Raw genomic sequence first — 12,446 nt, forward strand, 5'->3', positions numbered from 1 at the left:
TCTTACCAGGATTGTCCCCATTGACTCCCATCTGCTCCCACCTGGACTTCTTTAGCCCAGACAGGTATGTGGATGACGCAATCCTATTAGATTTGAACATCTACAGGTTGCAAGATTTCTATATCAATAAATAGCCAATCCCAAGAGTTATTTGGAAAAAAAGTCTAAGGGATAAGGGTTTCCCTTGGCTCCTATAGTATGAGCTTTCCTCCTTTGGTCAGAAAACAAGGAACTTGAGAGTTTATAGTAGAGGAGAAGGTCATTTTGCACTGTAAATCAAATGAGGGGGCTAGTTTTGAAATTATGTAAGTTTTTATTGAAGAAGGATATGGGGAATACTTGTTATGTTCCTCCAAGTCGACCGCGACTTATGGCGACCCTATGAATCAGCGACCTCCAAGAGCATCTGTCATGAACCACCCTGTTCAGATCTTGTAAGTTCAGGTCTGTGGCTTCCTTTATGGAATGAATCCGTCTCTTGTTTGGCCTTCCTCTTTTTCTACTCCCTTCTGTTTTCCCCAGCATTATCTTTTCGAATGAATCCTGTCTTCTCATTATGTGTCCAAAGTAAGATAACTTCAGTTTCATCATTTTAGCTTCTAGTGATAGTTCTGGTTTAATTTGTTCTAACACCCAATTATTTGTCTTTTTCGCAGTTCATGGTATCCGCAAAGCTCTCCTCCAACACCACATTTCAAATGAGTTGATTTTTCTCTTACCTGCTTTTTTCACTGTCCAACTTTCACATCCATACATAGAGATGGGAAATACCATGGTCTGAATGATCCTGACTTTAGTGTTCAGTGATACATCTTTGCATTTGAGGACCTTTTCTAGTTCTCTCACAGCTGCCCTCCCCAGTCCTAGCCTTCTTCTGATTTCTTGACTATTGTCTCCGTTTTGGTGAATGACTGTGCCGAGGTATTGAAATCCTTGACAAGTTCAATGTCCTCATTGTCAACTGTAAAGTTACATAAATCTTCTGTTGTCATTACTTTAGTCTTTTTGACGTTCAGCTGTAGTCCTGCTTTTGTGCTTTCCTCTTTTAACTTTCATCAGCATTCGTTTCAAATCATTACTGGTTTCTGCTAGTGGTATGGTATCATCTGCATTTCTTAAATTATTGATAATAATGCTATGTCTCTAAAAACATATTGGGAACATGAGTTGGGGATAACAATAGAGGAAGAGGAATGGAAAGGGATATGGCTAAAATTTTCCTACAAAGCAACAGCTGCTACATCTTGTGAGACAGCCCTAAAATTAATACAAAAATGGTATGACACCACTCAAATTAAATAAATAAAACCTCCTCCCCTGACTGCTGGAGAAAGTGCAGTGCAGTGGGCTCATACAGACATTTATGGTGGGAATGTACAAAAGTGCAACATTTTTGGTCCTGTATAGAAGAAGAAATTATAAAGATAACAGGCCAGAAAATCAATCTTACCCTGGAATTGGCAATGTTACATTTATTTACAGGTGAAAACCAGGGGACTCTTATAAATTGATAAGCTTTATGTTGGTAGCAGCTAGGACTGTGATAGCTCGCTTTTGGAGAGATTTGGAGGACCTGACAATGGGCTGCTGGTATAAAAAACGTTGGGAAATCACCCTACTGGAGAAACTCATGACAAAAATGCACATGTCTAAAGGAAAGAAGAAAACATTATTTTACATCACACTGGTGACCATTTATTGTATGCACAGCTGGAGGCATCACAAATTGCCAAGTCCCAAAACCATACAAAACTCTATGGACAGTAAATGATTATTATTTTGTTACCATATGTATCATTGTATGATATGCCCGTAAGGATGAGTATAAAGAGGAATTACAGAAAAAAGGATCCTCTTGGGAGGGAGGGGCAGAAGGAATTTGTGTGTTCATAATTTTGACAGTTATTTCTTTTTTGTTAAGAATATTTTTGAAATACAAATAAATGAAAAATAATAATTTCATCTTCCTGACGTTCCTAACATGACACCTTAACATAACATGCTTGTGCTGGCTGGGGCTGATGGAAGTTACTGTCCAAAACCTCTGGAAGGTACCAGTTTGGCAAAGACTGCTTTAAGAGTTTCATTACAAGGATTGCCTGAGCCATTTCTTCATTGGAAAATGTGAAAAGAGCTATGTTAGAATATGGCTAGTGCTTGAATTCTAAGGGAAAGGTATGGGGGCACTTAATGAAATCTGCAAGCCAAACCCTTCAGCCAAATCCCTGGAGCTCTTTTTAAAAAGCTAATTTAATCACGAAATATGGCTGCCTTTAGCCTTCCATTGACTGCTTCATTCTGTCCTGATCTCTAAAGGTTTTCCAGTAGCAATCTCTGTGCAAATCACATCCCAGAATCTTAACACAGTTGATTCTTAGTTATGTGCATATAAGCACGTGTAGAGTGCACTTTCCTTACAAAATAAAAACAATTGAGGTGTATTCTTCTTTACTACCATACAAATGGTATAGTATCCAAAAGAAGTGCCAATGAGACTTTTTTTAAAAAATACAAGCTGCATTAATATCCATATATGCTTTTTCCAAAGAGGTGTGGGAGTGGTTCCAGAGTGGATCTTTCATGCCACTTCATAGCTGTGCTCTTTTGTTCTCTCCCCTCCTCCTCAAAAATTAAAGCACTTTACACAGCAAAGCTGGGACCAGACAGAGACTAATAAAATAACTAACACTATTTATTCAGGCTGGCTGCTATTATTTGACAACAGTGCTTAATAATTATTAATCTGGTTACTGGAAGAGAGTGCCTTCTCCCATATGAACCTGCCCATTCAGCAAGATCTTCGGGAGAGTCACTCTTGATGGTATCACAACCTGCTTTGGTTCATCAGGCAGCGAATACAAAGGGGATTTTCAGTTGGGACACCTACATTATGCAACTGCCGTCTGTCCCCCGACCCCGAGATCGAGTGAGCATCCTTGCTAGTATGCTTTTGCCAGTAATTAAACGCATTTTGTTTGCGTGAACATTTACTGGATGTTAATTTTTTTCTTGCTCAGCGATTCCTTGTATGCCCTCTTACTGAGTTTTTTTAGTAGAATTCTAATGTATTTAATCTTATGTCGTACCCCAGCAGCCTTCAGCGTTGTCAGACTGGGACCCACCCTTAACCCAAGCATGCATTTGGGGATCCAGTTCTTAAATTTTTTTGGCCATATATTTGTATGGTCGTAGTGCTGCTGTTGTGACCCATCTTAGACCAGTTCACAACCTGGTAGTGGGTCCTGACCCTCTAGTTAAAGGCCAGTGCTGTACACTGCCTTGATTCCTGGGTGAAAGGTGGTATGGAAGCTTTTAAAGAAAGCCCCCCGCCCCTCCGAGTTAAGGATAACCACACAGCGACAGTTTCGCATGCAAAAGACCCCAGGTTCAATCCAGGCAGAGGCAGGAAAGTCTCCCTGCCTGAAATCCCTAAGGGCTGCTGCCAGTCAGTGCAGACGATTCTAAGCTACATGGGCCAATGGTTCGACATGAGAGAAGGCAGCTTCCTGTTTTAAACCAGCCCTTTATTCAGAACCATGTGGACTAGAACCATGTCAGGGGAAGAGCCCCCGCTCTGCATGAGGAAATTCCCAGGTTCAGTCTCCAGGAGAGGCTGGGAACGTCCCCCGAGCCTGAAAAACCTCTGGAGAGCCGCTGCCAGTCTGTGCGGGAGCACGGAGCCAGATGGAGCAAGACTGCAGGTCAGGGAGGGACGGTTTTAAGCATAGCACACGGAAACGAAGAGGAGCCTATTAGACGGTTGCACCCGGAAGTGAGGGAATCCTAGGGCGCCGGAAGCAGGAAGTGTGCCCGTTTCTCACGCTTCAGAGGGGAGAAGAAGGCGCCGGTTCTTAAGCAGGTATCGAGAAAATGAAGGGCTGGGTCCTTGGTTGGGGGGCATAAAAAAAAGATGCGAGAGTCTTTATTCCCTTCCCCCCTCCCCGAATGGGGGAGAAGGAGGACTGGTCCTACCTTACAGGGCTGTCGCAGGAGGACTTACCGGGTTGATGTATGCGAAGCGCTTTGAGCGCTCGCATGTAAAGCGCCATAGGGCTAAGCAAGCTCTGTTGGTTGCATCCAACTGACTACTACTGCTAGGAGACCGCAGAAATTAATTGACCTGCGCTGGTCGTGCCTCTTGCCTTCAGTGGGACTGAAATGGGACTCCCAGGATCAAAAGAAAGTCCTCCTTCCCACAGCGCCTGGTTTAACTATGGGATTCGCCCCCACAGGACGCTGTGGTGGCCGTCAACTTGGAGGGCTTTAAAAGAGGATTAGACAAATCCATGGAGGATAACAGGGCTGGCGTCGGAGGGTGGCCAGGTTGGGCCCTGGCCAAGGGCCCCTTCAGTCTCGAAGGGCCCCTCCTTAGGGTGGGAGGGTGGCGTTCCCGTTCCGTGATCTGTGGCAGTGTCAGTCCTGAAACCCGACCCTATCACGGAGTGGGAGTTCCCAGGTACCCCCCTACTACAAACAGCGTGGGCTTCAATAAGCCCGCCTGCCTGCCCCACCTACCTCTCCCGTCGGTGTGAATGCTGTGCGTGCTGTGTGCACATGCTTGCCATCACCCAAGATGCTGGTGGGGGCTTCCCTAAGGGACTGATGCCCACAACGCCATCTTGGATGATGGCAGGCATGCTCACTATGCGCACACATCGTTCACACAACACAAGTGGTAAGTGGGGTGTGCTGGTGGGCTTATTAGACCCACGCCAACTGTGTAGGAGTGTGTGTGTTGGCCTACAGCACAGTGGTCCTGGGGCAGGCTGGTGCCGGCCCTGGAAGACAATAAGGCTATCAGTGGCTACTAGTCATGGTGGCTCCACTGTTACAAGCAGTATGCTTCTGAATGCCAGTTGCTGGGAATTACAAGTGGGAAGAGTTGCTATAACGCTGAGGTCTTGCTTGCAGGCTTCCCATTGGTCATCCTGTTGGGTACGACCATGGAACCCATGACCTAGGGAGGTGGTGGGCTCTAAGAGGCAGCTGGACAGCCCCCTGTTGGGTATGCTTTAAGCTGGATTCCTGCATTGAACAGGGGGTTGGACTCAATGGTCTTTTAGGCCCCTTCCAACTCTACCATTCTGTGATTCTAACTGGTTGGTCAGTGTAAGAATAGGATGCTGGACTAGATAGGCCTGCTGGATCAGGCCAATAAAATGTAAATGTACTGCCTTCAAGTTGATTCCTGCTTATGGCGACCCTATGAAGAGGGTGTTCATGAGGCTGAGAGGCAGTGACTGGCCCAAGGTCACCCAGGGAGCTTCATGGCTATGTGGGGATTCGAACCCTGGTCTCCCAGGTCGTAGTCCAACACCTTAACCGCTACACCACACTGGCTTTCCTTGTCTACCTCTGAGTAGCAGCTGTTGGGGGAAACTGCTGAGGAGCGGCAATTTCCTTTGTAACTAGCTTGTAAGTTTCTTATAAGGACATCTGGTTGACTGTTGTTGGAAAGAGGATGCTGGATTAGATCTCACACACACAAACCTAAAAAACTTGGTATCTTCCAGTTGTTTTGGACTACATCTGGAGCTGGGGCTGATGGGAGCTGTAGTCCAAAATATCTGGAGGACACAAGGCTGAGGAAGGCTGGACTAGATGAAGCTTTTATTTGGACCCAGCAAGGCAGTTCTTATAAAAGATTAGGTAAATTCATGAAGGACCACTGGTTGTTCTCTGTAGCAGAATGGCCATTTTCAAAAGCAGTGAGCAGCTGAGGCTTGGAGCAAGCAATGGGACAAGTAGCTCCGTCTTGTTCTGCTTGTGTGCTTAACAGAGGTCTCTGCCAAGCCACTGCAGGAAACTGCTGGGTCCGATTCTGCAAAGCAGTTATGTTCATTATGGTTATTACTGCTCTTCCAAACTTCAGTTAACAAATACCCTGTGATCGTGGAGCTTGGAACACTTTTCTTTTTGAGGACAGGTACCTGGGCTTTTACATTTGGCCGAAATCAATTGTGTGTGTATATGATGACAATTTTTCTGATTAACGCATCTCCTCACACACATCCTTCCAGCTCTTCCAGAACTGTGAATGTACCAGAGAGTGAAATCAGCACTGGATCCACAGCCTCTGAACTTGGACGACGTTGGCTGTCCCTGGAAAAAGGTCTGACTTGCTGAGACTGCCCCCACCCCACTCACATCATGTGAGGGCAAAGAACTCTTCTCTGTCACTGAACACAAGGAGGCCTGTGTTTCAAGCCAGTGGGTTATTGGCTGTCCTCCAAGAGATACTTGGGAGGGTGGGGTTGGCAATAAGAGAATGGGCCTTTTTTGAGGTAGACCTGGTTGTGGAATGCTCTCCCCAGGGAGGCTTGCCTGGCACTGACCTTGTCGTCCTAGCACCAGGTGAAGACATTTTTATTCTCCTGAATTGGGGTCGCTTATTGGCAGGGTTCATTCTTATATGGGTGGAGTGGCTATTTCATGTTGTATGTTTTTTGTGTGGATGAACACTTTTTAGGATATTTGTTTTCTTTTAATGGATGTCTCTTGTACATTTTGTATGTTATTGGCCCTGTATATCACTTTGGGGCTCCTCCTAGCAGCATGAAGCAATAGACAAATTGAATAAATTCATGAATTGAATGCTAGATGTTGTTTCTTGACAAATTAGGTTTGGTCGTCCTCATTTCCCAGCCCCACACAGCGCTCCAGTTGTTCACATTTGCACTTCTAAATCACCTGTGTTGCTGTTCCATTTTTAAAATGTTCTTTCACAGCCTCCTAGAACGTGGGCCCATTTTGCAAACTACTCCTTGCATTACCCCTGCCCCAGCAGACGCACGGTTCCTCAGGGCTGAGGGAAGAGCATGTCCCAAGCTACGAAACGGAAGCATGTGGTGAAAGAAGTCCTGGAGGAGTATGTGGTTCCTTCAGAAAGGCAGCAGATTGTCCGGGTGAGAACGGAGGCTATTGTTAATTAAATTAACTAATTCCATTTATATCCCATCCTTCAAAAGGGAGCCCAGCTCAGGGCTGGCCATGGGTTTCTAGATGCCGCTGTTTGCTTTCTGTGGTGACCTTGCTTCGGGTATTTCTCACTGTGGCGTTCCACCCAAGACAGCTGTAGACGTTGTCATTCTAGAGGAGTCTGGTGCCCACCTGATGTTTTGGGCTAAATCTTCCATCAGCTAAGCTGGCTGGGGCTGCTGGGAGTTGTAGTCCAAAACACCTGGAGATCACTAGGGCCCATCTGCACTATACATTTAAAGCAGTATTATACCACTGTAAACATGGCTTTCCTCCAAAGAATCTTGGGAACTGTAGTTTCTTAAAGATGCTGACTTACAGAGCTATAATTTCCAGAGTTCATTGGAAAGAGGGATTGGTTGTTAAAACACTCTGGCACTGTAGCTCTGTAAGTGGCATGAAATGGACTGCCTTCAAGTCAATTCCGACTTATGAGCGACCCTATGAATAGGGCTTTCATGGTAAGCGGTATTCGGAGGGGGTTTACCTTTGCCTCCCTCTGAGTCTGAGAGGCAGTGACTGGCCCAAGGTCACCCAGTGAGCTTCATGGCTGTGCGGGGATTCGAACCCTGGTCTCCCCGGTCGTAGTCCAACACCTTAACCACTACACCACACTGGCTCTCTGTAAGTGGCATGGGGTCACCTAAACAACTCTCAATATCCTTAAGAATCTATAGCTCCCAGGATTCTTTGGGGAAGCCATGACTGTTTAAAGTGGTATCATACTCCTTTAAATGTTTAGTGCAGATGGGACCCAGGTTGGCAAAGGCTGGCCTAGATCCACATTCACCTTGGTTATGGATTTTGGGCAGCTTATAGCGTGTCTCGGTTTAAAAATAGCTTTGGCTCTTCCTCCTCTAGAGTTCTTTAGCCTTGTGTCCCCAAATGTTCTTGGACTATAACTCCCATCATCCCCAGATAGCATGGTCAGTGGCATGGGATGATGGGGGTTGTAGTCCATCAGCATTTGGGGACCCAAGGTTAGAGAACACTGCCCTATAGGAGAGGAGGGGGAAGTGTTGCATCTGAAGCCCATTCAATAGAAAGGGCCCTATTCAATGACCTATAATGAAAACTACTTTTGTTGGGGGGGTGTACAAACCCGAGCCCAGGTAATGTTCTTACACAGGTGTTTTTTTCCCTTTCCCCTCCAGGTACTGGGGACTCCTGGCAACAACCTCCATGAGGTGGAGACACCTGAAGGGACACGGTTCCTCGTGAGCATGCCCACGAAATTCCGGAAGAATATCTGGATCAAGAGAGGTTAGCTGGGAGGGCTGCTCTCCTTATTGCAAGTGAAGAAAACTGCCCCTCCTTGTAAGCTGCTGCTCCAGCAGATCTCTCTCTCCTTCTCTCCCCACTCCCAGGTGACTTTCTGCTGGTGGATCCCATAGAAGAAGGAGAGAAAGTAAAAGCTGAGATCAGCTTTGTCCTTTACAAGGACCACGTTCGCTATCTGAAAAAGGAGGGATACTGGTAAGGATTGGTGTGGGTGGGAGGAGAGCCGGCCCAAGAGCCACAGTTGAAGCCAGGGGCTCCTGGCCTTTTGGGGTCTGGGGCCACATTTAGAAATGGAAAAGTGTTGTGGGCACCACAAAATGCCCGCTGGTGATGCTCAGTACTTCTGCCTCCAAAACAGCCAACCACACTCCTGCACCCACCCCCCAACACAAATAAAACACAGATTTAAAAAAGCAGGAAACAACGCACACACCCCTGGCCACCAAACAACAAAAATTAAACAATGGGATGGGCCTAGGTGGGTGCCAGAGGGGAGGGATGTCTGATGATGCTATGGTTCCCTTGCCCCCGCCCAACCGAGATTCAAACAATTGTTTACTGAAACCCTGTACTGAGTAGGAGGCTGAAACTGCTGGAAGATGGGAGGCACTTAATAGGAAAAGCTTCTTCTGCCAGGAGAAACTAACTCCTTAAGCCCTCCAGGTCAGCCTTCCCCAATCTGGTGTCTTCCAAACAGTTTGGACTACAAGTGCCATCATCCCTGACCCCATTGGCCTGCCTGGCTGAGGGGCTGGTGGGGGTTTGGAGCCTAAAACACGTGGAGGATGCCAGCTTGGAAAAGGCTGCATCTGGATGCTGGCCTGTTTTTACCTCAGGGGATTAACCGATCTCTTCTGCAGCTCCACCTGTTTTGGGGCTACCACTGGGCAGGCTTGAATGAACTCTCCAAACTGCTGCCCCGCCAGTATTTCAAGCTGCCCTTTTCCCTTATGTTTTCTTCTGCAGGCCAGAGGCCTTCTTAGGCAATGTTGCAGGAACTCAGAGCAGTGCTAAAGAGAGGTGAGTTTGCGGATGGGACTCCTGTCGTGTGTGTGTGTGTTGTGCTTTCTCTTGAGCTATAGGTCAGCCTGATGTTTGATTATATTGATTTAACTGGGGATTTCCCCAGCAGTTGTATATTATAGTGATCCTTTTTTTAAAAGGGGGGGGGCCACAATCTCCCTTCAAATTACAGACCTAATTAGACTTCTTAAAGTTGCAGCAAAATTTTATGCAATACACTGGTTACAGAGTGGAAGACTGGGTCATTGCTGATATCATTTTGACCAAAGACTGAGCAGGATATTCAGCATTAAACCAGTTTTGTATGATGATTTGATCAGCAAGTGTGTGACACAGCAAAGGTCAAGACTGTATGTGTCATTTGTTAATTTAATTTTTGATTCCATCAACAGAAATAGGTTATGAGAAAATTAGCAGGTATAAACTTGAATTGATACCTTTTGAAATTGTTACAGTATCTATATGAAAGATCCAGGTGAGATTTTCTCATGTAGGCTATCATAGTATTCCAGTGACCTGTAGTGTTAAAGGCTGTGTTCTTGCCCCACTAGTCTTTGTTTGTTAATGATACTGCTTTAGAGATGTGATTCTGTTGTTCCCATCAGAGGCATAATTTTAAGCGTGGTCTTTACAACCCATTCTCCATTGTTGACTTGTTTCCTGGTTGGAGCACTGGTGTCCTTTTCAGCCTATAGTCGCCTGGGCCCACCCTACTTGAGGCAGCGCCTTCCTCCATCAGTACCTTCCTAATTCCCTCCAGCCGGGCGATACAACCTTCCAGGGCTCCTGCCAATCTAGCCTTTTCAGTGGTGGCCAAAAAGCTTTAGAGTCAGTTTAGCAGCAGCACTGGACCAAGCAGACTGCTGTTGCCAAACTGACTTTCTATGACCACTTGATTAACACAAAACCTTATGCCAGATTATCTTTTGGGTTGCACCTGATTTAGGCTGCAATCCAATACAGGTCTACTCAGAAGTAAACTCCATTGGATTCAGTGGGACTTACTCACAGATAAGTGTGTTGGATTGCAGCCCAAGTCTTACTTGGAGTAGACCCATTGGATCAGTGGACTTCAGTTGGCTATTGACTGAGGCTGATGCAACCCTTTACCTTACATTTAATCTTTTACACGTAGCCTCCTTTGGGGGCCTAACAGGGTTGAATGGTGAGGGTAAAGGTGACCTAAATAAATAGCACTGGTACAAGGACCTACAGCTAACTGTTGTTCTTACAGCAGTTTGGGTATCTTTTCCTTTAACAGAGATGGGCCGCAAAGCCCACCCCGTTCTGCAGGGGAGGAAGACTCAGAAGATGACGATGTTGGCTTATTTGTGAACACGAACAGGGTCAACTATGGCTATATAGAGAGCGAAGACAGCAGTAACTCGGAGGAAGAGAAGTAACAGACCAAGCCGGCCTAGAGAAAAGGGGTATTGCCTCAGACCCCAGCCTCTGTCTGTTAGCGTTGATTGGGGGGACGGGGCCTTGCAGGAACATTTCGAGTAGCTTTTGCAGGAAAACAGCTGGCATAGCCTGTTAGGAGCCATGGCTTGGTCCTGGAGGTGCACTTTGAGCTTAACTTGACTGGATGCCTCTGCTGTGTTCCAAGCCTGTCCCCCCTCCCATACCTTATTTAATAAAAAGTATGGCCCAGAACCATCATTACAACAGGTCCCAAGCGTCAAGATACATTGATAATTTTGAAGTGGCACTACTTTCTTCTAAGACAGAAAGCAGGCCAGTCTATATTAAAGGATCACCAGGACACACAGGTAGTTAGGCTACTGCTGAATTAAAAGGTAGCAAAGACGATCTCAGCTTTTCCAGTCCTGGTTCTCTCTCTGCCAGGTTCACACGGCCTTCCTTTCATTTTTCTCTGATGGTTGCTAGCTTTGGCTCTTGAGAGGGGCAGCATAGCTGGGGAGGGTAAATACTACTGTTTTGTATTCCAGTATTAAACAAATGTTTTAATAAACTTTAAAGAGGCAATGAGAAAACACTGTTTAAAAGTAAGACCTTTGTGTAAGCTCCTGAGAGGTGCAAAGGATGGGAGGAAGAGTCTTCTTAAACAGACTCTGAAACTAAAAGCAGTTTAAGTACAAAACACAGCCCTTGTTGTAAAGTTTGGAAACTTTAAATACAGGAAACCAGCTAGGGAGGCAGTTGGGCCTTTGGACAAAGGTGTTAAAAGATACAGAGAAGCTGGATTCTATCCCTCGGTCTTCCCTGCAGAGGAAGAGTCTGAAAAACAGACAACAACGTTTACTGATGACACCAAATTGTTCAGGATGGTTAAAAGAGAAAGGGACTGCTAGGCACCCCAAAAGGCGCTCTCCAAACTGGATGGATAGGAAGTAAAATGTAAGGAAGTGTAAAGCGATGTGCACAGATGCGAAAGGAGAGTCCGGAGTTGTATGACGCACACAATAGGAACATAGAATGTGAGAAGCAGGAACCAGGGAAAGTTAGAAATTGTCAAACAAGAAATGGAACGTATCAACATTACAATACTTGGAATGAGTGAATAAAATGGACGGGAATGGGACACTTTCAATCAGGCAACTACAAAATATTTTATGCAGGAAATGAGAAATTAAGAAGAAATGGGGTTGCTTTAATAGTGAGAAGTGATACAGCAAAAGCAATTAAGAGCTACAACGCAAGGTCTGAGTGACTGATGTCAAAGAGATTTAACGGGAAACATATGAACATAACCATCATCGAAGTCTACTGATCACACACCAAATCAAGATGTGCTGATAATCAAGGGGGAGTGGAATGCAAAAGTAGGGAACTGGGAAGAACTAGGAATTGTGGGGAAATGGTTGCTGATTCATAGGGTCGCCATAAGTCACAACTGACTTCAAGGCACGTAACAAAATGATGCACACTGGGGCAAAAAATTTCCTATCTTCACATATATGCTAATAAGGTCTGAACTGGTGGTGACTGGTTTAGAAAGATCTGGGGATTCAGGTGGCTAGCTCAGTGAAGATGTCACCACCATGAGGATTATGCTTAAGACAAAGTTGCAACTCCTTATAGAATCTACACAGGCATTAAATATGTGTAACAGTGTGCAGTCCTCACTTGGCCAGCCCCCAAACACAGCATTTAAAAATCTTGTTGACACTGTAGGCAAAAAGACGAGGCTCGACGCTGAC

The 12,446-nt window shown here is 45.6% G+C and overlaps 1 protein-coding gene across 1 annotated transcript; it reads left to right on the top strand.

Moving 5' to 3' along the window:
• The first annotated feature begins 3,745 nt into the window (after positions 1-3,745).
• EIF1AD (eukaryotic translation initiation factor 1A domain containing) lies at positions 3,746-11,279 on the top strand. Its single transcript, XM_061606121.1, has 7 exons — positions 3,746-3,859; positions 6,021-6,112; positions 6,729-6,905; positions 8,133-8,241; positions 8,346-8,454; positions 9,226-9,279; positions 10,544-11,279. The coding sequence occupies exons 3-7, from the start codon at positions 6,819-6,821 to the stop codon at positions 10,683-10,685; spliced, it is 501 nt and encodes a 166-aa protein (XP_061462105.1). The 5' UTR covers positions 3,746-3,859; positions 6,021-6,112; positions 6,729-6,818; the 3' UTR covers positions 10,686-11,279.
• The last annotated feature ends 1,167 nt before the right edge of the window (positions 11,280-12,446 follow it).

Source organism: Rhineura floridana, chromosome 22, assembly GCF_030035675.1.
Source record: "Rhineura floridana isolate rRhiFlo1 chromosome 22, rRhiFlo1.hap2, whole genome shotgun sequence".
Taxonomy (NCBI): domain Eukaryota; kingdom Metazoa; phylum Chordata; class Lepidosauria; order Squamata; family Rhineuridae; genus Rhineura; species Rhineura floridana.

Coding starts and splice junctions, on each gene's coding strand:
- EIF1AD (XM_061606121.1), top strand. CDS start 6,819: ATGTCCCAAGCTACGAAACGGAAGCATGTGGTGAAAGAAGTCCTGGAG. Junction 8,242..8,345: donor GAATATCTGGATCAAGAGAG/GTTAGCTGGGAG, acceptor CCCCACTCCCAG/GTGACTTTCTGCTGGTGGAT. Junction 9,280..10,543: donor CAGAGCAGTGCTAAAGAGAG/GTGAGTTTGCGG, acceptor TTCCTTTAACAG/AGATGGGCCGCAAAGCCCAC.